This window comes from Rattus norvegicus, chromosome 3, assembly GCF_036323735.1.
Source record: "Rattus norvegicus strain BN/NHsdMcwi chromosome 3, GRCr8, whole genome shotgun sequence".
Taxonomy (NCBI): Eukaryota; Metazoa; Chordata; class Mammalia; order Rodentia; family Muridae; genus Rattus; species Rattus norvegicus.
This window is the reverse complement of record NC_086021.1, coordinates 37,570,866-37,592,890: the sequence shown is the minus strand read 5'-3', so window position 1 is coordinate 37,592,890 and position 22,025 is coordinate 37,570,866. Positions and strand designations below refer to the sequence as shown.

Sequence of the window (22,025 nt, the reverse complement as noted above, 5' to 3'; positions counted from 1 at the left end):
AGGCCCTTTCTAAACAGGTCCACTCTTCCCTCCCCCTCATCCTTTCTTTTCCACTACGCCTGGTTACAAGGAAGGTTAAAGTGTTTGAGAGTCATCATTAAAAATAGAATTTGAAAAATTTAAAGTTACATAGGGGCATTGAATTCCTTGGGGCAAGTTTAATTCCTTCTGTTTAACAAGCAGCAGCCAATAGCATTCAAAGAGAAACTCTGAGGGGTGGGGAGGGCGGGGAGAGGGAGGGCAGCAGGGGTTGGCTGGGAGCAGAAGCCATCTTCTTTCTTCTGGGCTCTGGCATTTATATACCCTCTGAAGAGTCCCCAGAATTCCAAACGTAAGCAATCTTCAGCTGACAAAATCACACCCGTGCCAGAGCACGAGACAAATCACAGTTAGTGACTGTGGACAACCTGAAGCAGCCCCATATTCTAAACCTGGGACTAAAACAAAAACATATTCCCATAACACTTCTGCGATGTAAAGAAACCAGAATTCTCAAAATTCTCACTACACTGCCCTTTCCAGCATGACAGAACACTCGCAAAGAAACCTCTCTCTCTCTCTCTCTCTCTCTCTCTCTCTCTCTCTCTCTCTTTTAAAGGAAGAAAAAGGTGTGTGCTACCGTCCCTGGTCTGAATTTACAGATTTCCTTTTATTTTGTTATTATTTCTTAAGATTTGTCTATTTTTATCTGATGTCCATGCACCACGTGTGTGCCTAGTGCCCTGGATAGTTTCGAGCTGCCACGTGGGTGCTGGAAGTTGAACCAAGTTATCTGGAATTGCTTCCTGTGCTCCTAACTTCTGAGCCAACGATCCAGACCCAGATTTACAGATTTCTTAACATCGAACTTTCTCTTCGTAATTCTGGACTGAACATTGCTTGATCATAGATAGCAGTGGCTCTCAACTTTCCAACCTCCTAAAGCCAAGAACCTTTCATACAGTTCTTCCCGCTGTGGTGACCCCCGACCATAAAATCATCTCATTGCTACTCTATAACTGTTACGAATCCTAAGGTAAACATCTAATAATGTGAACCCCGCCACCCCAGAATGAGAACCACTGTCGTAGAGTTTGAGCCAAGCGGATGAGAAAATGCTACAATTTTATTTAATCGGGCAACGGCTATGTATGTACGTATGTATGTACGTATGTATGTTAGATACAGCGGTTAACTGATAGGCTATGGGGAGAGTGGTTTTCTTGGCCCAGACAATTCTAGAAAATGGGTAATTAAACAAATGGACCAGGTTTTTTGTTTGTTTTGTTTTACTATGGGACTTTCCGGAGGTTTCCATAGAGCCTCCCAAGGGTGGACAGACGAGTGTCACACGGTACTTTCTTACTTTGTTAGACAGCAGACGTCCTTTATAAAAGCACATACATTCAGTTCTCTAGGGACAGAGCTCAGTACTTGAGTTCTTTTCTGTGCAATCTCTGTTAGATCGGGTATATCTGGGTTATGATAAATCTGGAAATACGTGATTTTTTCCTTTGCCTATAGCAAGTTTTTGTTGGAGACGGGGTCTCTCTTCAAAGCCCTCTCTGGCTTTCCTGCAACTCACTCTGTAGACCAGGCTGGCGTTGAACTTACAGAGATCTGCCTGCCTCTGCATCCCGAGGACTGGAATTAAACCCAGCGCCACCGCACTGGGGCTCTGTAACAGTTTAAAAACACAGATTGTCTGTTTCCTCATGGTGTGTTTGGACTCGTTAAAAACCCATTTGGATCGGTGGTATTTCTGAGTGACACAAGTACCTGGATTGCATGCACACATTTGAGAATTGTCCCCACGAGATCTTTTCCTCGACAGCCAGTTCTGCTTGGCACCCTTTGCTTCAGGATCTCGCTATTTTGGAAAAGCATAGGATGTGTGACTATGAGTCCTGATGCATGAGCAAATCCAAGCCGGCTACTGTGTGGTCCTCTGTTTTAAATATCCAGACTAGCACATGTCTCCTCCAGGCCCCACAGGCCAGGCTGTGTAAGGGCAGGTGGTTCAAGGATCAAAGGGTGCTGCTGCCTTTTCTTACAGCCTGAGGGTCCTGGTCCATTTCTTCTGACTTCTGTGCCTTTCCCCAGGCACCGCAAGGACAGGCATCCTACTTTAGACACCTCCTCAAGGCTTGCCCCCAGGCCTCCGTGGGTAAATCATTTGCCCAGCAAGAGGGGCAAGCTGAGACCTGCTCTGAGTGTGGGGTCAGTCTGAGGCACGGCTGCACCGCATTAGGTCAGCCGGGTAGTGGGCAGAGCACAGGGGATAGCCCCGGGGTGCAGTCAAGCCTACAAGGGACAGGTGGGGAGGCGTCTCTGCAAAGGCCTGCAGGCCTGGGTGTCGGAGCGTCTAGCAGGGACCTACAGCCCGGCTGAGCGGTGGACGAGGGGGACGGCGAGGCCTAGCGGAGCTGAGCTGAGGCCGACTGGGGGCGGGGACCGAGGGCGCCGGGGGCCACAGGGCGGTGCGCTCCCCGGCTCCGCCGCAGGCTGCGCGCCCCTCCCGCCCCGGCCCCGGCCCGAGCCGCTGCTGCAGCCGCCGCCGCCGTCGCCGCCGCCGCCAGGCCGCGCCCCGCCCCTCGCCGCCGCCGCTCCCGGGGAGGCTGCGCTCGAGCTGCGGCGCCGGCTGCAGCCGCCTGGGCCCCGGGCCCGGCTCCTCCCGCGCCGCCCGGGCGATGAGAAGCTGCTTCTGCGTGAGACGGAGCCGGGACCCGCCGCCGCCGCAGCCGCCGCCGCCCCAGCGGGGAACAGTTAAGTGAGGCCCGCGCGGGAAGACGGGCGGGGGCGGGCGGGTACGGGAGGAGCCAGCCGGGCCCAGGCCTGCGGGCGGCTCGCCCGGCCCCGCGTGGGGACAGGCCCCGGGAGGGCGGCCTCCGTCCGGCGCGGTGCCGCGGGCTCTCGAGGTTCCGGCTCGGCCTTGCGGCTGGAGCGAGCTGGGGACTCGAGTGGCAGCAGCCCTCCGAGGGTGGAGCCAGGTGAGGGGCGAGGATCTCCACCGGGGCACACGCTGGGGACAGTTCCCTTGACTCGCCTGGCCTGGGGTCTGGCTCTCAGCAGTCACGTGGGTGCGGATGAGCGCGCACCTGACCCTCAGACATCATTACCTGGGGGCACCCGAACTGTAGGGCACCTGTCTGTAAGGTGACCAGCTATCCAGGAAACCTGGTGGGCATGTTGATGAGCCTCCCCTTGCAAAGACTCCAGCCAGGGCAAGTGAGGCCCAGGGGCTGCTTGGCACAGCACCAGGGACCACATCCTCAGAGACAGACACAGTGAATAAGGTAGACCCAGGAGCATCTTTGTTTCCTTTGTCTCTAGCACACAGCTGTCCCTAAATTATGAGCCTGTCTCTTCTGTCCCCTGACCCCAACGACCTGTTCAGCAAGACAAGGCAGGCCCAAGGCAAATGGCCATTGCCCCTACTTCCTGCCCCCCACGGGAGACCCAGAGCGCCTGGATTTCAGCCACATTGGCAGACAGCAGGCAAGGCTCCTCTTTCAGGGCCTTTGTCTCTGGTGATGCCTTGTTGGGGTAATCTCCTATGTTTCCCGACAGCTGGCTGGATCCTATCACCCTTTAACAGGGCTGGCGGATCTTATCAGCTGCGTTGGAAAAGTTAGAAGATAAGCCCTGTAGAAATCTATACTAACTGAAAAGCTCCGAGCAGGTGAGAGGTTGGCCTCTTTCTTGCCAGCTGGGAAATCACTTTGGGGTGCTTTGAGAACTTGTGCCACACTCATATTTAACGGGGTCTCTCTGAGAATTACGGCTTCTACAGGGACCCAGGCACCAAGAGCCACGGAGGTCGACTGATAAGTGACAGCTGGTTCATTGAGTATAAAATCACCATTTCTTGTTTACATCGCTCATTCCTTCCTTTCTGTGTCCCTGATGCAGGCAAACGACCTTTGCCGTGCCTATATCGGCAGATCTAGACCACTCTAGAATATTTCACCAAAGTTAAGGGCAAAGAGTTAAAGAACGAGCCCCTGGCCCGCCCATGTCTGGCTTTTCTACCCACAATGTGCCACTGGCGGGATGAATGAAGTTTTCTGAGTCGCCATTTCTTGGCATGTAGACTGTAGATATCTATCATAGGGTGGTGGTGGGCCATAAACGAAGTGTGGCAGGACACTTTAACGTAGCGCCTGTCTTACTGTGGGGAATTTATCAGTAAAGGCGGTTCTTTCTATGGCCCGGCATCAAACTTGTGTACGCGGATGAACTCTACCACTGAGCCATGCCCCCAGCCCAGTCAGCAATTACTGTTAGGCATTTGTTGACGATGTTTGCTCATTTGGTTTGCTTTCTGAGTGCCTCTTTGAAGGGCCTTCTCCGGGCAATAGAAAGCTGTGGTCTGGTAAACATGGCTTGATTTTGAGGGCGCACGCTTTGGACCTCAGGTGACCCTAACGAAGCACTATCCCTTTCTTGAGTCCCCGTTTTCTTAATTGTAAAAGCGGCTTACAAATAATACCTAGGCCGTAAGGCTCATCAACCAGGAAGGCCCTTGATCCTTCCAGAGGCGGAGGGCCTCATGGAAATTAAGTGGGATCCGGCCCAGCAGGCCTAATGCTTCCATGATTTGTTGCTGGGGTCAGGCCCTGTCAGAAAAATAATTTCAGGGAATATCTTGAGTTTGTATGTGTCACAGGACCACATGGCCATGTGTAAACAATGACTGGAAGCCTCTCAGACCTTGAGGAGTAAGGGGAGAATCCCAACATTGAATTTCTGCCCGTTCTGCAGCAGGTCTGCTTCACAGGCATCAGAGGCCAGCCGCTTGGGTCCCCCTGCGATGGCCGGCTAGAAGTGTTCCGCGCTTCAAGTCCAAAGAGCAACAGCCTCACCACACAGCCACATAATGGTGTTGCTGGGGTTGAGTATGGGAAGTGTGGAGCTCTGTTGGCACAGGAGGATGACAAATGACTGCACAGCATAGCTGGATGTGGTTGAGCTGAGGACGCTGTGTGCTGGCTGTGGATGGCAAGCAGAGCCTTCCTTGCCAGTCGAGGATATGGGGCGGTAGGGTGCCTGTAGTAAACTGCTTCCTCTCCGTTCTCTTCTGCTGTCCCCAGGGCTCTTCCTGGCCTCAGCTTTCTCTGCAGCCACAGGGAATTGTGGTTTCTCTGTGTTGTCTACAGAGCAGGGGCTTGAGCTGGCCACAGAGCCCCCAGCAGGGTGTGTATGACATCACTCCCTTATTGGGGACATCCTATGGGCATGTGTTTGCTTTAGTTGACACACTCCTGGCAAGATGCTAAAGCTTGTCCTGGCAGAAATGTGAGAGCCCCATGGGCCCAGATCCCAGGGCCACACACTGGAGCTCAGTGACTCCGCTTCCCTGAGGAAGGAGGGCCCTCTAGTTGGCCTTCGAGCTGGCAGTTTTACTAACGTGTTTCTGCGTTCTTTTTATCTATAGATACAGATATGTATGCACTTGCCACTCTTTTGGAAATTAAAAAAAAAAAACTAGATACTGGCCAGGACAGAATCTTCAAAAGAGTAGAGAAATACGTGGTTCTTCTTTTTAAAGTCATCTTTGTGTGTGATAGTGGGGTGAGGGTTACATGTATGGGGAGGTCAGAGGACAACTTGTAGGACCTCTACCATGTAGGTCCCAGGGATCAAACTCAGGCCATCAGGCTGAGTGGCAGGTGCTTTTATTTATTGAGACATTTTCTTGGCCCATACATGAGCTTGTTTTAAGATCAGAGTGTGTGTGTGTGTGTGTGTGTGTGTGTGTGTGCGCGCGCGCGCATGTGTGTGCATGTGTGCATCTGTGTGTGCATGTGTGCATCTGTGTGTGCATGCAAGTGTGCGTGCAAGTGTGCGTGCAAGTGTGTGTGCATGTGTGTGTGCATGTGTGTGTGCATGTGTGCGTGTGTGTGTGCATGTGTGCGTGTGTGTGTGTGTGTGTGTGTGTGTGTGTGTGTGAGAGTGTGTGTAGGCTTATGCACATGACTGCAGGTACTCTTTGAAGCCTGAAGAGGGTATTGAAGCCCTGGAGCTGAAGTTTCAGGTGGTTGTGAGCCACCCAATGCAGGAACTAAACTAGAGTCCTCTATAAGAGCAGTCTTAACCCCTGAGCCATTTCTTCAGCTGTCTAACATGAGTTCTTAGTGGGCCCAACAAGCCCAAGGAGCATATGAAAGTGCAGATTCCAGGTCTCCATCCCCAGACTTCACTGAGGCAGACTCTCTAGGAAAGGGACTCTGGAACCTGTGTACTTGGTAAGCACATTTGGGGTATTCTATGCTTGCTGAAATTTGAGACCCACAGTTCTAGATGCTTTTAGAGAAGTGTTACATGTGGACAACATAAACTTTTACCAACCTAGCTGGTGTTAGCAGATCAGTGACAGCTTAGTCCACTGTTTCGCAGCTAATCTGTAGAGCTTTTTCTCCCAGTGTGTGTTTGTGTACACCTGCGTGTGTGTAGAAGCCAGAGGTCAACCTTGGGCGCTATTCCTCAGAACCATCCACCTTGTTTTTTGAGGCAGGTTTTCTCACTGGACTGGATCCATGCTAATTAGGCTAGGATGGCCAGGGAGGCGCAGAAAGCCTCCTGCCTCTGTCTCCTCAGCGCTGGGGCTACAGCGTGTGTTACCTTTTCTTGGTTTTCATGTATATACTTATTTATATAAATATATAACTTTACTATATTTATGTGTCTGAATGGTCTGCTTGCACACATATCAGTATACTGTGTACATCCCCAGAGGATGGAACCCATCAGGTCCCCTGGAACTGGGATTGCAGATGGCTATGAGTCACCACGTGGGTGCTTGGAACTGAACCCAGCTCCTTTGGAGGAGCACCAGAGCCCTTTACAGCCGAGCCGTCTCTCCAGCGACACCACTCACCTCGGTCTGGCTTTTTGGCATGGGCTCTGGGGACTGAACTCAGGTCTTCTTGTGTTTTCAAAGCTAAATCATCTCTCCATCTCTCCAGCCTTAACTTCCAGACCTTTTTTTTTTTTTTTTTTTCAATGTTGACATCATTAAACAACGCTCTTTCTTAGGGACCCTGGCAACCTCCATTCAATTTTCTATCTCCCTGGATGTGACTGTGCTGGGTGCCTTTTGGAGCTGGAATCCTAGGATGTGTAGCTTCTTCTGACTGGCTTATTTTGCTTTGCACAGTATCTTCACAGTTCATGGTGTTATAGGTCAGATTTTCCTGCCTCTTGAAGGCTGAAGGATGCATGATTGGGCACATTGACTGTATCTCACTTACCCGTTCGTCCTATTTTGGCCATTGAATGAGGCTGCTCTGGCAATTCTTTGTCAAATTCATGGAGGGTATATAGTTAGAAATGGATCATATGGGGTTGTTATTTTTAATCCTCGGGGGAATTAACATACTTTCCCGATAAAGGATGGCTGCTGTGTACACTCCCACCAATAACATCAAAGCTTCTGATTTCTCCGTATCCTCCCAACGTTTGTTGCCCTCTGGAGATACCCAGCAGGATGGGTGGAAGACGCCTCACTGCGGTTTGGGTCTTAACTGGCATTTCACAGGGACTTCAGCATCTTCTGGGCTGCACGTGGTCCGCGCGCCTCTCAGCCTTGGAGAAACGTTTCTCCAAGTAATTTGGCCACTAAGGATGAATACGTGGCCTCTTGTTCAGCTGTAGCTCTTTATGGATATGGATTTAGCTCCTCATCCCATATTGGGAGCAGATATGACGGGCAAATATTCTCCCAGGGGCCTTTTTACTTTATAGAGTGTGTCCTCTGATGCAATTCTAGATGTTTCGTGCACCTTGTGATTTCGCAGAGACAATACACCTCCTACTCCTGCTTCTGCAGGCGACGACTCGGGCCTGGGTTGATTGTGCGTGGAGCTGCACAGCTGTGAGCGTCCGAGCTTTGATTGGCATTGACTCCAGAGCTGTAGCATCTCCATCCTATGCTCTGTGGCCAACGCCTACGCCAGCAACCTAAGAGGCTGGAGGAGGCTTGACGGAGGCCATGTAGGTGGGAGAAACCCAGAACTGAAGTCTTGGAATACCCTGCTTTGGACCACCAGCTCCCTTCTTGCCCTAAGCGCACTCGCTTAGTCTGAGAGATAGGCGGTAGTGCCATTTTCTAAAATGGAGTTTAGTTGGATTTGTTTGTTTTGGCATTTCATAAACCTGTCTCATAGCCCATCTGTTGCTTGCTGGGCCCCGAGAAGTCCCTGCTTGTTCATACCACTGTGCCTTTGTCCATGTCAGCAAGACTCATGCCATCCCCACGCTCTGTCTCTAGGGGTCCAGTTCTTCCCTCTGGTGTCTCCTCATTTGCAGCCCCTTGCCTTGGGGATATTCCCTGTAGCCTGGGTTCTCAGGTTTCTACTGTCACTCAGCTTTGTGGAGCTCCTCCCACGCATCGAATTACTCAGTGTCAGCTCAGACCCAGAATAGGGTTAGGGCTGCTGTTCGTAGTTCGCAGATGGACAAGCTCCTCAGTACATTCTCCTTGCAGCCGGCTGGGACACTCTGAGCCCCTTCCGGGCCCTCAGACATCACCACTGCATCAAGATCCAGACTTTTCCAAAGACTGCAGGGCCTCCTCCCCTCCACACACAGGTACTTCTGGAGTTTAGTCTGTCCCTCTAGGACATCAGTGGCCTTGCTGGGGGTCCCGTGAGAAGGGGCCAGGCTGGTTTGCTGTCACTGCTGCTCCTGCAGCACGTTGCAGCCTCCTTAATCCACTGAAATTTGGGCAGTATTTGAGAGGGCAAGAACTTCATTCACTCACTCTTCGTCCCTACGCAGACCATGTATTGGGCACCGACTATGAGCGTGGTGCACATAGCACGCCTTTGGAAATGAGGAAAGCGTACAGCCTAAGTAGCAAGGCTGTGTGTGCACGTCTTTGTCCATGCCTGTGTGTGTGAGCATCCGTGTATGCTGAGGCCATAGGCTAAGAATGATATTGGAGCTCTGGGTGACGGCATTCATCTGCATGAGCCATTGGAGAAGGCTTGGGAAAATTCGAGAAGAGCCTGGCGTGTTGAATGGTGGGGGTAGATGTCTGTGGGAGAGAAGCTGGGTACTCTCGGCTGACCTGTGATCGGGAGGCCGAGGGGAGGGAACTCATTCTGAGATTCTTCTCCATGGAAGGTCACCTTCAAGTTCACTTCATTTATTCACCGTTTGCTTATCAAACATTTAATGTGGACCAACCTTTGGGTTCTTGGTTGCCGTTAGTGAACAGCTATTTTAGCATCAGCGGGGACCCTGTGAGAATGCAGCTTCTGAGGCTCCTTGTCCCAGTCCCTGGCAGCCCCCAGGAGTCTGTTTCTAGTACAGGGCTGTCAGTTTCAGCAGCGTCCCAGACACTCCTGCATCCCAAACGCAGGAGAGCATCCCTCTCATGCTGGCTCCCCACAGATACATGATCCTGTTAGTGAGGGAATGTGTGAGGATGTATCCGGGTGAGCCAAGTTGGCAGTGCCAGTGGGATATGCAGGGAAAGTCAGCCAGCAAAGTACCAGATACACCCCTGAGAGGTGCTGGAACTGGAGAGAACTGGAAGGCCCTTGTGGGAGCTGTCAGCTGTCAGATGGGCTGATTGGATTGATGAATGTACTAAAGAAACACTCAAGATGGAAAAGCCCAAAAGGATTTGGGATGTGGGAGCCCGTTAGCCTGGCACCGAGGTAACTCGGCATTTATACCTAATGACATTGGCCCTCAGGACAGTGTATTACCTAGTTATATTACAACACTAAACACAGAAGGACCTTTTCTCTTTGTGACCTCCTGGGATGCTTTTGTTTTCGGCCATTTTCCTTTGTCAGGGTCTTCCAGTGGGGTAGACCAGGCTAGACCCGATAGGTCAACCCTCATTTGTTGCGATCGTACATGAGGCAGAATGAGGTTCGCCTGTGTTCTGGTGGACTTTCTACCTTCCGGCTGTGCTCCAGGGCTTGTGCAGAGCTGGGTTCCTTCGGGCAGCTTTGTCTGGGCAGTGCTGGAAGCTCCTTCCTACATTTGTGCTTCAAGAGAGCCTGCTCTGCCTGCTTTATGGGAAGTATGTGTGGTCCCCAAATGATCAATGTGAGTGAGAAAGGTCTGATTGAATTTGATGCATTTGTGAATCAGACCCTTCCATTAGGAAGAACCAGGACCTTTACGGGGGGGGGGGGGGGGGGAGAGAACGAGCTTACCATTGTTGGTTTCTTAGCTGGAAAATTCTCTGTGACCTAGGAGAGCTTAGGGAAATACTGGCTCTCATCCCCTGGTGTCAGAGCAGCCCTCCCAATAGTTAGTGGCCAGCTGCCACCTGCCTATCTAATGGCACTTGCCCCAGGGGTTTGACTTCTGAAGGGTCACCACCAACCTAGCTGTGCACACACGGAGGTGCAGGTGGACCGGGCCTCTCTTGAGATTCTGTAGCCGACGCCTTTCGGCTGTGCACTGTCTCTTAGGCAGCCTGACTGCTGGCTGCACACACTGTCCTGGGTGCTTCGTGGTGCCTGGTCTCAGCTTGAAGCCTCCAGGTGAAGTAGGTTCTGTACCTGCATTCTGTGTAATGGGGAAGACAATGGCTGTTCCTTCCTTCTGCCTCTCCCTTGTCTGTAGATCAGTGCTAGTCCTTGGGAGGTTCCAGGGCGAGCGTGGAGCCACTGGGAAATCGGTGCAGAGTCCTTCCTGTCTGAGGACACCGGCTGTAGCAGCAGCTTCCCTGGGGGAGAGTCTGCCCCTGCGCCTTTGGAGGGAGAAAACATCTCCCTTTCCCTTCCTGCCCCACAGGCAGCAGGGTGTGGGCAGTTTGTGTCTTTGGTGCCCTTGATCTTGGATTCCAAGCAAACTGAACACAGTTTATCCTTCTGTAGGGGCTTAATTAACCTACTGGTTTTGTCATTTCCATTACAGTTGGCCAGTTTAACCTGCAATCCACCCCCACCCCCCACCCCCACCCCCTTTGGTACTTGGAAATTACTCTTTACAGAGGACGTGTGATCACTCCTTTAGCCCGGATGGGCAGGTGCTGGCACTGCCTCTGAGCCAGCCTTGCCCATGCTCTCTGTAGGGAGGCTGGGATGGCAGGGAGGCCAGGCCTTCTCCAAAGGCAGCAGCTCCTGCCCCCTGCAGTCCTTGCTCTGGAAAGCACTTTAAATTCCCTGGCCCACGCTGCAGCGCTGGAAGGGACTCTGTGGAGGGACTGCGTGCTGTTAGCTGGGTTTTGATTTCAGTACTGGAGTTGTTAAAATGAGATAAACCCCAAGCTCACCGAGGCCGTGGAAATTAAACAGAGATGATATCAAAGTTCCCCTGAGTTTTCATCTTTGCTACAGTGGCTTCGCTTGCTCCCGGCTGGGGCCTGAGGCAGCCTTTGATTCTGAAACAATGAACAGCCTCAGTTAAGCCCAGAACTGCTGACTTTTAGGGATTAAGTGCATGGTTGTGGTGATTCTTTGATCAGATACAAGGGAGCAGTGTGCTGTCTGCCTGCCACACTGAAGGGGCTTCATAGTTAAGCCGTGAAGTTCACTTCTCTGTGAACCCCGGATGACAGTGTTGTTGAGGTGCTGTGTTGTAGAGAGCCAGAGCTCCTCCTGGCCAGTCCTCTACTGCAAAAGCATGTCATGTGCTGTGGTGGGGAAAGGTCTCCCTCCCTTGGAAGAACGAACTCAGACCACCTTTCGCAGTGCATGCCCACACTCTTGCTTTACTCTCTTGTCTTGAGGAGCGATCTCTCAGAGAGACACAGGAGCAGGGCTCTGCAGCCCTCAGCCTGGGAATGATCTGGCAGAGGCCACATGCGCACTCAGGGAAGGTCACTGGGGATGGACATCTGGAAGGTTACCTCAGGAGAACAGCTCAAGGTCACTGTCACTATGGCCAAGAGCAGATGTCACTCCCAAGTGCCCCACACCTTCCATCCTTGCTTGGCCGTGTTGAGAATCCACTGGTTTCAGATTGGCTCTGTGTCTACCATCCAGTCACCCAAAGGGACTCCACTCTGGCTTTTCCTGTGGCCATAGCTGGCTGGCACAGGGTTGCCTCTCTGCTCCCTTGCTCTGGGTAGGCTGGCCCTGCTACTTGCACATGGTAATGGAGGCCCTGTGTGCTGTGGATCCTGCATGTGCCAGGCCATAGATCAACCCATTCCCTCCCGTGCCGAGCTCAGATCTCCCTCATTAGGCCTGAATTTACCTCTGTCCTACACAAACATGGCCTTAGCTCATTTTTATTGTTGTAAATTATTTATGAGGGGAATGTTGAATCTTGAAACTGAGGTGTGAGGAAAATTAATCCCAGGTTACTTTTATCTTTCCGTACGTTTCTCCCCTTCGCTCTACTTATTGAGCTATGGCCAGAGGAAAAGAGCGCTCTGGCATTTTAAAATATAATTAGTGTCGAACCCGCTTTCCCATTTGGGCAGGGTGTTGGTCTCCGCGTGCAGTGGAACAGTGCACAGACTAGACTGAGGAGGATCCTCTGCCTGCCGCCAGCCACTGGGTGTCTGGAGCAAACCTCAGTTTCCTCTTATATAAAATAAGGCTAGCTCGAGGGGCCCTCCGGCTCTGAGGCAAGTATCAGCGAAAAGGAACCTGAGAAAGTCCTCTGGATGTGCAAAGTTCTGTACAAATGTAACGGGCGATTTCACATAGCCGTGGGGCTATCACATCGGAGCCAAGAGTTGTGTCAGGAAGGCCTTTTGTGTTTTAACTAGTCACCTCCCGCCTAGCTGGTCAATGCTGGTCTTGACACATGCCCCCTTGCTCTCTCCTTCTGGCCCTCTCTTGGACTCACATTCATGGCCTCTCTTCTTCCCGGCAGAGACCTGGCCCAGGACCCGGGGCTGCAGAGTCCTGTTCTGCTCCCTTCCTTCCCTTCTGGCTGGAGGCTCCAGGCAGCCTGAGGAAACATGGAGTGCAAGTTAATAAATGGCCTTTTGTTAGGAAGGTCAATTGAAGTGACTGTAGAGACGCTGTTAAAAGTAATTTGCAGTCAGAAAATATGTAATTCAGGGCAAGCCACTTTGAGCGATGGCCTCTGCCATGGATATCTTGGGCGTTTCTCATTAAGAGGCTCCTTGGCTGGTGGCGGCCATGCCCCACCGTCAAGTGGGCTGCAGCCCCTGGAACAGCCATTTGTCTCCGAGGCACAAAGGCTGCCTTGATCCCCAGGGCACGGCAACCCGGCAACCAAGGGAGAGAGGCGGGGCGAGCATGGAGATGACTGTGTGGCTGAGCCAGACCTGCAGTGGGCTGTGCAAGCTGGGCTCCTGAGCTCTGAGGCCCGGCTCTTTGTCTGCTTCAGCTGGAGGCTGCCCGCAGCCATCTTGGAAGCTGCTGCTGGATGCCTCCCGGGGTGCATTATGGGAGCAGTATCTTCCCTTTGCAAGCATACTCAGCCTCTCACAATTGACAGCAAGCAAGAGAATCGTCATTATGCCCCGTGGAGTGCATTGCCATCGGGCAACGTGGATCTCCCAGCAAATGAGATCTTTCTTGTGTGTGCTCACACTCTCTCACTCTTTTCTCGCTCCTTCCGTCCCTTCTCCTTTCCCTTCATTTCTTTTTTCTTCTCTTTATTCCCCGCCCCCTTTCTCTTTCATAGTAAAAGCAGTGGGATTTTTTTTTAAAATCCTTTTTTGCTTCACATGTTCTTTATTAAATTCACAGCATGATATTTAACACTGGCAGGATCCGTACATTCTGCTAATGAGTTGTTAATTGCAAAGCATCTTCGGTAACAGACATCAGGTACCAATAGTTTTGCAAACTGCAGCCGTGTGATCTTTATGTACCCCCACCCCATCCCCCAAATACAGGATTTTTCAGGGCAGAGGCATTTTGTTTAGAGGTTTGCTTTGAATTGGGCAGGTGCAGATATTTAACCCTAAACCCATATTGGGGTCACACTCGCGGAGTTACCTGATAAATGTTTACTCAGTACCTACTGGGTGCGAGAGCACTAAGCACTGAGCTGCCCTAGATAAAAGCTGACTAGAAAACGGAATCCAAACAAGGAAAGGATAGAGAGGTGCAGCCTGGTCTCCACCTCCTGCCCCAGGGTTTGTACACTTATTTTTGGTAGAAGCAAATAAAACATAAGTCTATAACTTGGCTAAGGGGCAAGGTGCCAAGCGCTCCCCAGGACCAAGTCTGTTTCCAGTGTGCCCTGTGGGTTCTGCTGACCGAATGCGTGGCTTGCATGCAACATTTTGATGGTTCCTGTGAGGAAGGCTACACACATCCTGAGTAGCCAGCGCTTTGTGATAAGAGGCTGAGGAGCAAGACTGTGCCTCCCGGTGCCTCCTCGTGCAGGATGTTTGCTTTGGAGGCTGTAGCTAGCTCGGAGAGCTTCGCAGCCAGTGGGGTTTAACTGCTGCAGAACGAGGTAGCCTCCAGGTACTGGGCGCTTTCCCACTGCTTGCCCAGTAAAAGTGCTCTACATCAGGTGTGGATGTTTTTACTTGGATTCTGGTGCACAGCCACTCAGGCGGCCAGGCTCACTGCTGTCCAAACTTCGTCAGCCTCCTCCGCTGGTCCTGGGCAGAGACAGCGAGCAGCAAAATATTAATTCTATGCTCCGTCTTTTCATCCGAGTGACCAATGAGAATTAGGATCACTGTTAGTGCTTAGCTTTGAGTAAGTGCCACTTGACCTGGGGGTTAAAGTAGACAAAGAAATGGGCCAGACCTCTAGTGCATGGTGCCTCCCATTTGACTTAAGCCAGAGTGCCCTTAAGAAACTATGTGACCGTAAACCCTCCAGTCCACCTGCTGTTTTCTGAGTGCCTACCGTGTGCCTCTCTGGGCCCCTCGTTTATATTCTCTCCCCCCCCCCCTCCTGTTTTCACAACATCCCTGGAGTGGACCAAGACCTCATTTTACAGTTGGGAGGAAGTTGGGGTTCCCCAAGGTTTAATTTCTTGTTCAGACACTAACTTGTAAGTATGGAGTCTGTGCCTATGCCCTGATGCCTTCTCTGGTTTTGGAGCTCATTTAATTCTCCGTCTGCAGAATGTCTAGCTGTGGTTTGGAAGCCTAGCTCCATACAGGAGCACTGTGTGAGAGACCAGTTTTGCCAGGGGTGGCTTGTCCAGTATTGGTCCCTGGTCAGAAATCAGGCAGTTGGGAGTAACGTGGGGCTGGGCAGGTAGCTCAGTGGGTAGCATGCTTGTCTAGCCTGCACCAAGGATCCGGTCCCTAGCACTACCTAAAACTAGGTGTACACACCTGTAATGTGAGCACTCAGGAGGGAAGTAGAGGCAGGAAGACAGGAGTTCAAGGCCAGCCTGGCATATACGATAAAGTGCTTTTGTGTTTGAGTGGGAATTACCTCCCGAGAGGAGCCCTCCGCATTCCAGACTAACAGCTTGGGGTGCGGTGGTTGAATTCTTGGTCTGAGTCAGGGTGCGATAAGGCCAGGTAAGGAACGTAGCGAGCTCACTGAGGATGGCTGCCCAGGATTCCCAGTCTACCTGAAACCTTGTGCACTCACGTTAAACACCGAGTTTGATTTTTCGCTCTCCATCTCCTTTCCCAAACCAGGACCAAGCCACCATGCCTGAAGTCAAAGAGCTTTCAGAAGCCTTGCCAGAGACACCAATGGACCCCATCACGGGAGTCGGGGTGGTAGCCTCCCGGAACCGAGCGCCGACAGGCTACGATGTGGTAAGACATGATACCAGCTTGTCTGCTCTGCGCCCTGTATACTTCAGTCCCTCTTCGGAAGCTGCACGTCTTCCCTCTCAGAACTTAGGATGACCAGAAGAGGGAAGTCGTGGCCAAGGAGGTGGTCAGGAGTGGGAGTCAGGGACCTGCTGAGGTCGTGGGAATGATTTCCTGGCTATAACAGGCTTTTGACATCTGTGTTGGCCACCCCCCCCTTTAATTAGATTCATTGATTTCCAAAGTCACCTCTAGTTTTCATGCTTCATGAAGAGGATTTAGGACAGATCCTGGGAGTCACCTTGCATTGTCCCATGAGTGTGAGTGTCCCGAGCGTGTTCTTGCCCGAGTGTGTTGTTCACCAACAGGGAACTTGTGCAGTGGTTAGCTTAGTGTGCGGACAGGAGCTCCAAGTCCGGGCTTCTCAAAGTCAGGGCCAATAATGAGATAATTCTTTGTCATGGGGCCGCCGAGTGCATCATAAGCTGTGTGCAGCAGCACCTGTGACCTCTGCTTAGCTGAAATGAAGATGTTTCTAGACGTTCCCTGGGAAGGGTTTGAGTGAAATCAGCCCCCATTGAGAACCTCTTGGTCAGTCTGTATCGGATCCTCACTGCAGAAAGAGGAGTCCATAAAAAAAAAAAAAAATCAAGAAAACAAAAACTCTCCTTCCCTACTGTTGAGATGCTGTGAAGAGATGGAGAGGGTCCGTTTTGACAAAGGTCTGGCCGGCCTCCTACCTTCAAAGCCCAGTTGGAACGTCTAACTTTCCATAAAATAGAATCATTAGGTATGGCTTTGTGCCATAAACCTCTTGGGGAAGCTAATAAAAATACTCCTGATTTGTGAAGCTGACGTGCGTTTTGATGAATTGGGTCTGAGGTGGCACACTGTTCCTCAGGCTTGCCTGGGAGCTCCTGCTCTGCCATGGACCACCCAGGGGCCCTGGAGGCTCAAGCCCCGGACTTGGGTCTCACAGCTTCCTGCTGTTCTCTGTCCGTCAGTATCTGTAGTGTTCTGGTTGCACCTTTGGGGTCATCCGGACTGCTCAGCTAGTGGGCGGCAGATGGCCTTTGGTAGCTTGGCTTTCTGAAAGTCTCTGGAAGCCTGACAGGGGCACAATCTATCCCTATCATTTTCTTCTAACATGTAGCTCAGGGCAGGAGAGCGCAGTATCAAATGAGTGAAATTAATAAGCACATTTCACCGTCACGCCACACCATGCATTTTAGTGGAAGGTGAGCAGGGCAAGGGGCTCACACTAGTTTGCCTATAATTACCCAGCATGCACATGGCCCAGGCTTCTCTAAGAGCTCTTTCTGAGAGAGAGCGGGCAGTGCTCTCTTCATCTGACCTCTAGCCTCTTCTCAGATAAACATCTCATTCCTAAGAGCTCTGGCCCTAGTTCAAGGGGAAAGGTGGGGAGGGCAGGGTGAGAAACAGCTCTTCCCTTTCTTCTCAGCTGGAGCTCTGCAAGACGGCAGGGCAGCGTAGGAACCAAGTGCAGAAATGTTTTGGGAAGGCTCCAAAGACTGTCTAGAGGATGAGGAAGCCCTGTGAGCTGGAAGCCAGACTACTCGCAGTGTACAGTCTGCCTAGGATTAACCCCCATCCTCTCTCACACAGTGAGGCTCTCTGACCAGCTTCCTGCCATTAGTCACCAGATGTGCTGCCGGCCCTCAGCTGCCTCAGAAAGGCTCTCTAGGTACCGCTGCTGCTTGAAGTTAAAACTGGCAAAGGTGATTTGGATTGGGGAAGCATCTTGGACTAAACCAAGAGTCATTTGCTAACTGTCTCGATACATTGTCTCCATTTCTGCAGAGGGCTGAGAGCAGCCTCCCATGTCTGTCTTTCAGCCACATGCCCAGGGCTTGAAGTGACAGGCATCAGTACCCACTCTCAGAGATAGGGATGGGGCTCAGAAAAGGTTCAGAAGCAAGGCTGCCGGGCTGGAAGTGTAGTGAGAATTTTGGGTTCTTTAATAAACACAGAAATCGGAGTATGTTTTTGTTTTAATCCCTGGTGTGGGATATGGGGCTGCTTCAGACTGTCCACAGCAGCTGACTATGATTTGCCTCGTGCTGTAGCAGAGGTGTGATTTTGCCAGCTGCAGAGAGTTTCTGTGCTCGTATGACATTTGGAATTCTGGGGACTTTTCAGAGGGTAGATAAATGCTAGGGCCCCTCAAGGTGGGTTTGTGTTGTTGGTTGTGGTTTGTTAAATAGTCAAAGAAGAAACAACAAGAAGTTAGACATCCTGACAGTGAAGAAAAAAACTTGCCCCAAGGAACTGGACACCCCTAATCAGCAGAAAAGTAGCCTAAGGGTAAGATCGCCCACTTTCCCATCTATCTGTTTTTTTTTTCTCCCAATGTTCAGGGGGTTAAAAAGTGGGAAAAGGGGTGAAGAACCCACAAAGTAGCAAACACCAGCTCCTTAGTAGAAGAGTGAGGAGAGGTGGCAGTGGGGGCTGAGTGTGGACATGTTGGGGAGGGGAGGTGGCAGTGTGGGGGTGCTGAGTGTGGACAGAGGTGGGGGAGTTGGCTGCTGGACCAGATATGGCATCTGGAGCAGCCATTCCCTGACATAAAGATGGGCAAGTGGCAGGCTAGTCTAGGCACAAATGGGGAGGAGTCCAGGGTGAGAAGTACAAGTGGGCAGGGCCTGTGTGGTGAAGTCAGGCTGGGAGGCAGAGGAGGTGTTTGGTGTCCCACACTGGTCAGAACAGATGGGCGATTTCCATTGTTTAGCTCTTGCTCCTTCCTTCTGCCCTGTGCTGGGAAGCCATCCTTGCTGGTGGCCTCTGACTTCCATGTGGCCTCCATGGGCAGCATGTGAGCTACCTATCCCTCCCACCCCACCCTCCAGTGTCCATTTCTTTCAAGAATGTTGAAACTAATAAGACAACAAAACATTTCTTCAAAACTGCTAGTTCTGCATGACTTATAGATACCTGAAATATCTCAAATGTTTCCAGGATCAGTGGAGCTGCCAATGTTTGAAGCATCAGATACAGGGTGCTGTGGGTATGGGTACTGGGAGACAAATCAGCTCTTCTATGGGCAGTGGGTTGGGTTTAGGGCTCAAAAGGACACACAGGCTTAAAACCGGAAACCCGCAGGTGAGGACCCAGTTGTCGTGCACCAAAGGAAAAAAAAAACAAAAAATAAATTAAAAAACTCACAAAACCACCTGCTCATGCTGAAGTAGGGTCAAGAAAGCTTGTGAATTCCTAGTGTGCTCGAGGAATTAAAACCCTGGGGAGGGAAGAAGCGAACTCTTTCCCAGAGCCTGTGGTAGGTATCAAATGGAACATGCAAGCCACACTCATTGCTCCGGCGTGATGGAGCTGTTCCTTGGTCTCTAGAAAGGTCACGTTGTGGTAGTAGGCCCTGGTCCCTCATAGCTAGAGAACAGAAGACCTCAGATGGATCTGAGGTGCTGTCCTCCGTGTCCCACCCTGCAGCAGGTGAGAGATAAGGAGTAGCTTGACCCTGTGGGTTCCTGTGGGCTCCTGTGGTCCCTGGCAGCCCCTGATGGCCCCTGGCCCCCTCAGGGTGGCTCTGCTGGCAAGGGACTGCTTCTGAGCAAATTAGGGAAGCATGGAGATTCCTATACCCCATAAAACCCTCCTCACAGGCCCTTCTTTTCAGAGCAGAGCTTGTTTTGATAAAGGCACCAGGTGTTGCTCTTTTTTGTTTTGATAGAAAATACATTAAACCAAGATTTACTGAAAACATGGAAAGTGGTTTTATGACCAGCCTTGGGCCCTGGCTTCCTGTGTCTTGAATCTGGAATGTTTCTGTGAACTGTCCGGAGTCAGACCTGCCTTGAGAGGAAGACGTTTGGCACTTGTAGTGAGTGCAGGGAGGCCAGCAAGCCGGCTTCAGGAAGTTCTGTCAGAAACAGTGGCTTCCTGTGCTTGCTGGGAGGAGCTGTCTTCTCCTTGGCCTCCTGCCCCCAGCGGTGCAGCCCGTGATGGAGGCTCAGTTAGACAATGGACAGGGCAACATCTTGATACTTCCTTCTGCTCACAGAAGCGTCTGGCCCACTCTTACAAACTTGTGAAAGATAAAGCCTCAGTTATTTGGATTGGCAGAGAAGTTAATTGCTTTATTTTTAAATGCAGGATTTGTTTTGAGTGGTTATGGGCTTGTATGCACTTTAAGGAACAATGCAGGCATGCTCACTCCTTATCTAAGATCAAGTGACAAAGTAACAGAAGTGCAGTGTGAGATGTGACCCCTGTGGTAGTGTCTGAAAACACCAGCATGGATGGCTTCTGAAGCGGGCCTCTCTGTTTAATCAAATGATCTCTGGCCAGTGTACCAGTGTGTCAGGAGACTGCTCTTGAAAAGATGGTTGTCAGCTCATGGTTCCCAAGAGGAACAGTATGTCCTGCTGCTGGGCAGGGCTAGATGGGAAGTGTCAGGGCGGACAAGAACCTGGAGAGCAGAAGCAGAGTGGGCATAAGCTGCCCATGCAGCTTCTGTGTGCCGGACAAGGCAGAGGTAGGGTAAACAGACTTCAGCCCCTCTAGTGGAAATGACTGTGGTTCTGTGCCACAGGTGTCTGGTGTCTTGAGTGGCAGGAGCCTGATGCCTGAGAATGTGCTGGGGTTTGTTTTGTTTTGTCATCTCTTTGGCACACGATGCCAGAGTCACCAGGAGGAGGGAACCTTGATTGGGGAGCTGCCTCACCTGATGGGCCTATGGGCCTGTCTGTGGGCCGTTTCCTTTTTCCTACGGATTGCTTTATGCTTTTGTTTATATGTATATTATATGTATATAGATGAGGCTGAAGGAATTTACATACACCAAGTGAGTGCAGGTGTCCCCTGAGGCCAGAGGACATCCTGAGTTACAGGTGATGCAAGCCATGCGTGGGCGCTGTGAAGTGAACCTGGGTCCTCTGTAAGATCATTGCAAGATCATTAAGCGCTCTTAACCACTGAGCCTTTTTCCCAGCCTTTGGAGCTCTCTCTCTCCCTCCCCCTCCCTCCTTCAAATGCTTGTTTACGTTATGTGTATGGGTATTTTGCCTGCATGCCAATCTGAACACTAGGAAGCCAGAGAGTGGCGTCAGACGCCCTGGAACTGGAGTTACACATGGTTGTGAATACCACGTGGGTGCTGGGAGTTGCATCCAGAGTCCTGTAGATGAGCAGTCTCCAGCGCTCTTAACTGCCGCACCACATCTATCAGCCCATCTGCATCCTGCATCGAGCATCCTATGGGCATTTTCTTGATTAATAATTGATGTGGGAGGGGTTGGGGATTTAGCTCAGTGGTAGAGCGCTTGCCTAGGAAGCGCAAGGCCCTGGGTTCGGTCCCCAGCTCCGAAAAAAAGATCCAAAAATAATAATAATAATAATAATAATAATAATTGATGTGGGAGAGGCCACCCCTGGGCAGGTGGACTTGAGTTGTATTAGAAACTCTGAGCTAGCCACAGAGAGCAAGCCAGGAAGCTGAAATCTTCCTTGGTCTTTGCTCCAAACCCTGCCTCCAGGTTCCTTTCCCACTCCTGCCTTGGCTTCCCTGGATGATGGATGAGTCCTAGAAGTGTAAGTTGGGAAAAACCCTCTCCTCCCCAAGTTGCCTTTGGTCAGTGTTTTGTTACAGCAACAGAAAGCTTACAGGGACAAGATAGATGGGAATATGGAAGAGCGTGTGTCAGTCGGTTTGTCAGAAGTGCGCTGGAAGGGAAGTCACTTCCTGTCACTAAGGCTAGCTGATCCAGGGAGAGGCAGCTGTCTTTGGCTTTGCTTGCAAAGCTCCTAGACACCAAAGTATCATAGCTACACTATTCCTACCATAGTACTATTCATACTGCTGGCCCCTTTATGACCACACTCATCTCCACTGCCTCCTCCAGAGCCCCAGGAACCACTCCTCTTGTCTCCCCACTATAATTTTGTCATCTCTGAAGTATGCTGGTCAGTTTTTGTCAACTTGACACAAACCCTTGTGGTCTGGGGAGAGGGAACCTCACTTGAGGAAACGTCTCTATCAGACTGGCCTGTGGGAAAGTCTGAGGGGTATTTTCTTTATTGATGGTAATTGTCCTGGGAGGGCACAGCCCACTGTGGGCAGCACCATGCCCAGGCTTGCGGTCCAAGTTTTTATAAGAAGGCAGACTGAGCAAGCCACAGGGCGTACGCCTGTAAGCAGCACCTCTGGGATTTCCACTCCATGTTCTGCTCTTGTCTGACTTCTCTCAGTGATGGACTATAATTTGTAAGCCACAATAAACTCTATGCTTCCCATGCTGCTTTTGGGCATGGTGTTTGTCATAACAGAAGCCTGACAAGGAACAGCAGTGGGTGAACAGATTGCAGTATGCCATCTTCAGAGATCAGCTTTCATTTCTCCAAACCTCAGCCTCATCTGTGGTGATTCTTACCG

The 22,025-nt window shown here is 51.2% G+C and overlaps 1 protein-coding gene and 1 long non-coding RNA gene across 3 annotated transcripts in view; one reads left to right on the top strand and one right to left on the bottom strand.

Annotated features, from left to right (window-relative positions):
• The first annotated feature begins 2,614 nt into the window (after nt 1-2,614).
• Nucleotides 2,615-22,025, top strand: part of Mvb12b (multivesicular body subunit 12B) — a 158,641-nt gene continuing 139,230 nt past the window's right edge. The window contains exons 1-2 of one of the 2 annotated variants that reach the window (NM_001271232.1): nt 2,615-2,744; nt 15,500-15,622. In NM_001271232.1, coding sequence (NP_001258161.1) covers nt 2,670-2,744; nt 15,500-15,622 — 198 coding nt within the window. In that variant the 5' untranslated portion in view covers nt 2,615-2,669. Of the gene's footprint in view, nt 2,745-7,740; nt 8,572-15,499; nt 15,623-22,025 lie in introns of those variants that run through there. The other variant, XM_017591884.3, reaches the window with a different exon arrangement.
• On the bottom strand, nt 12,169-13,308 carry LOC134486077 (uncharacterized). Its single transcript, XR_010064763.1, has 2 exons — nt 13,199-13,308; nt 12,169-12,855 (listed from the first exon to the last, which is right to left on the bottom strand). It is a non-coding gene; the product is annotated as an uncharacterized LOC134486077 (long non-coding RNA).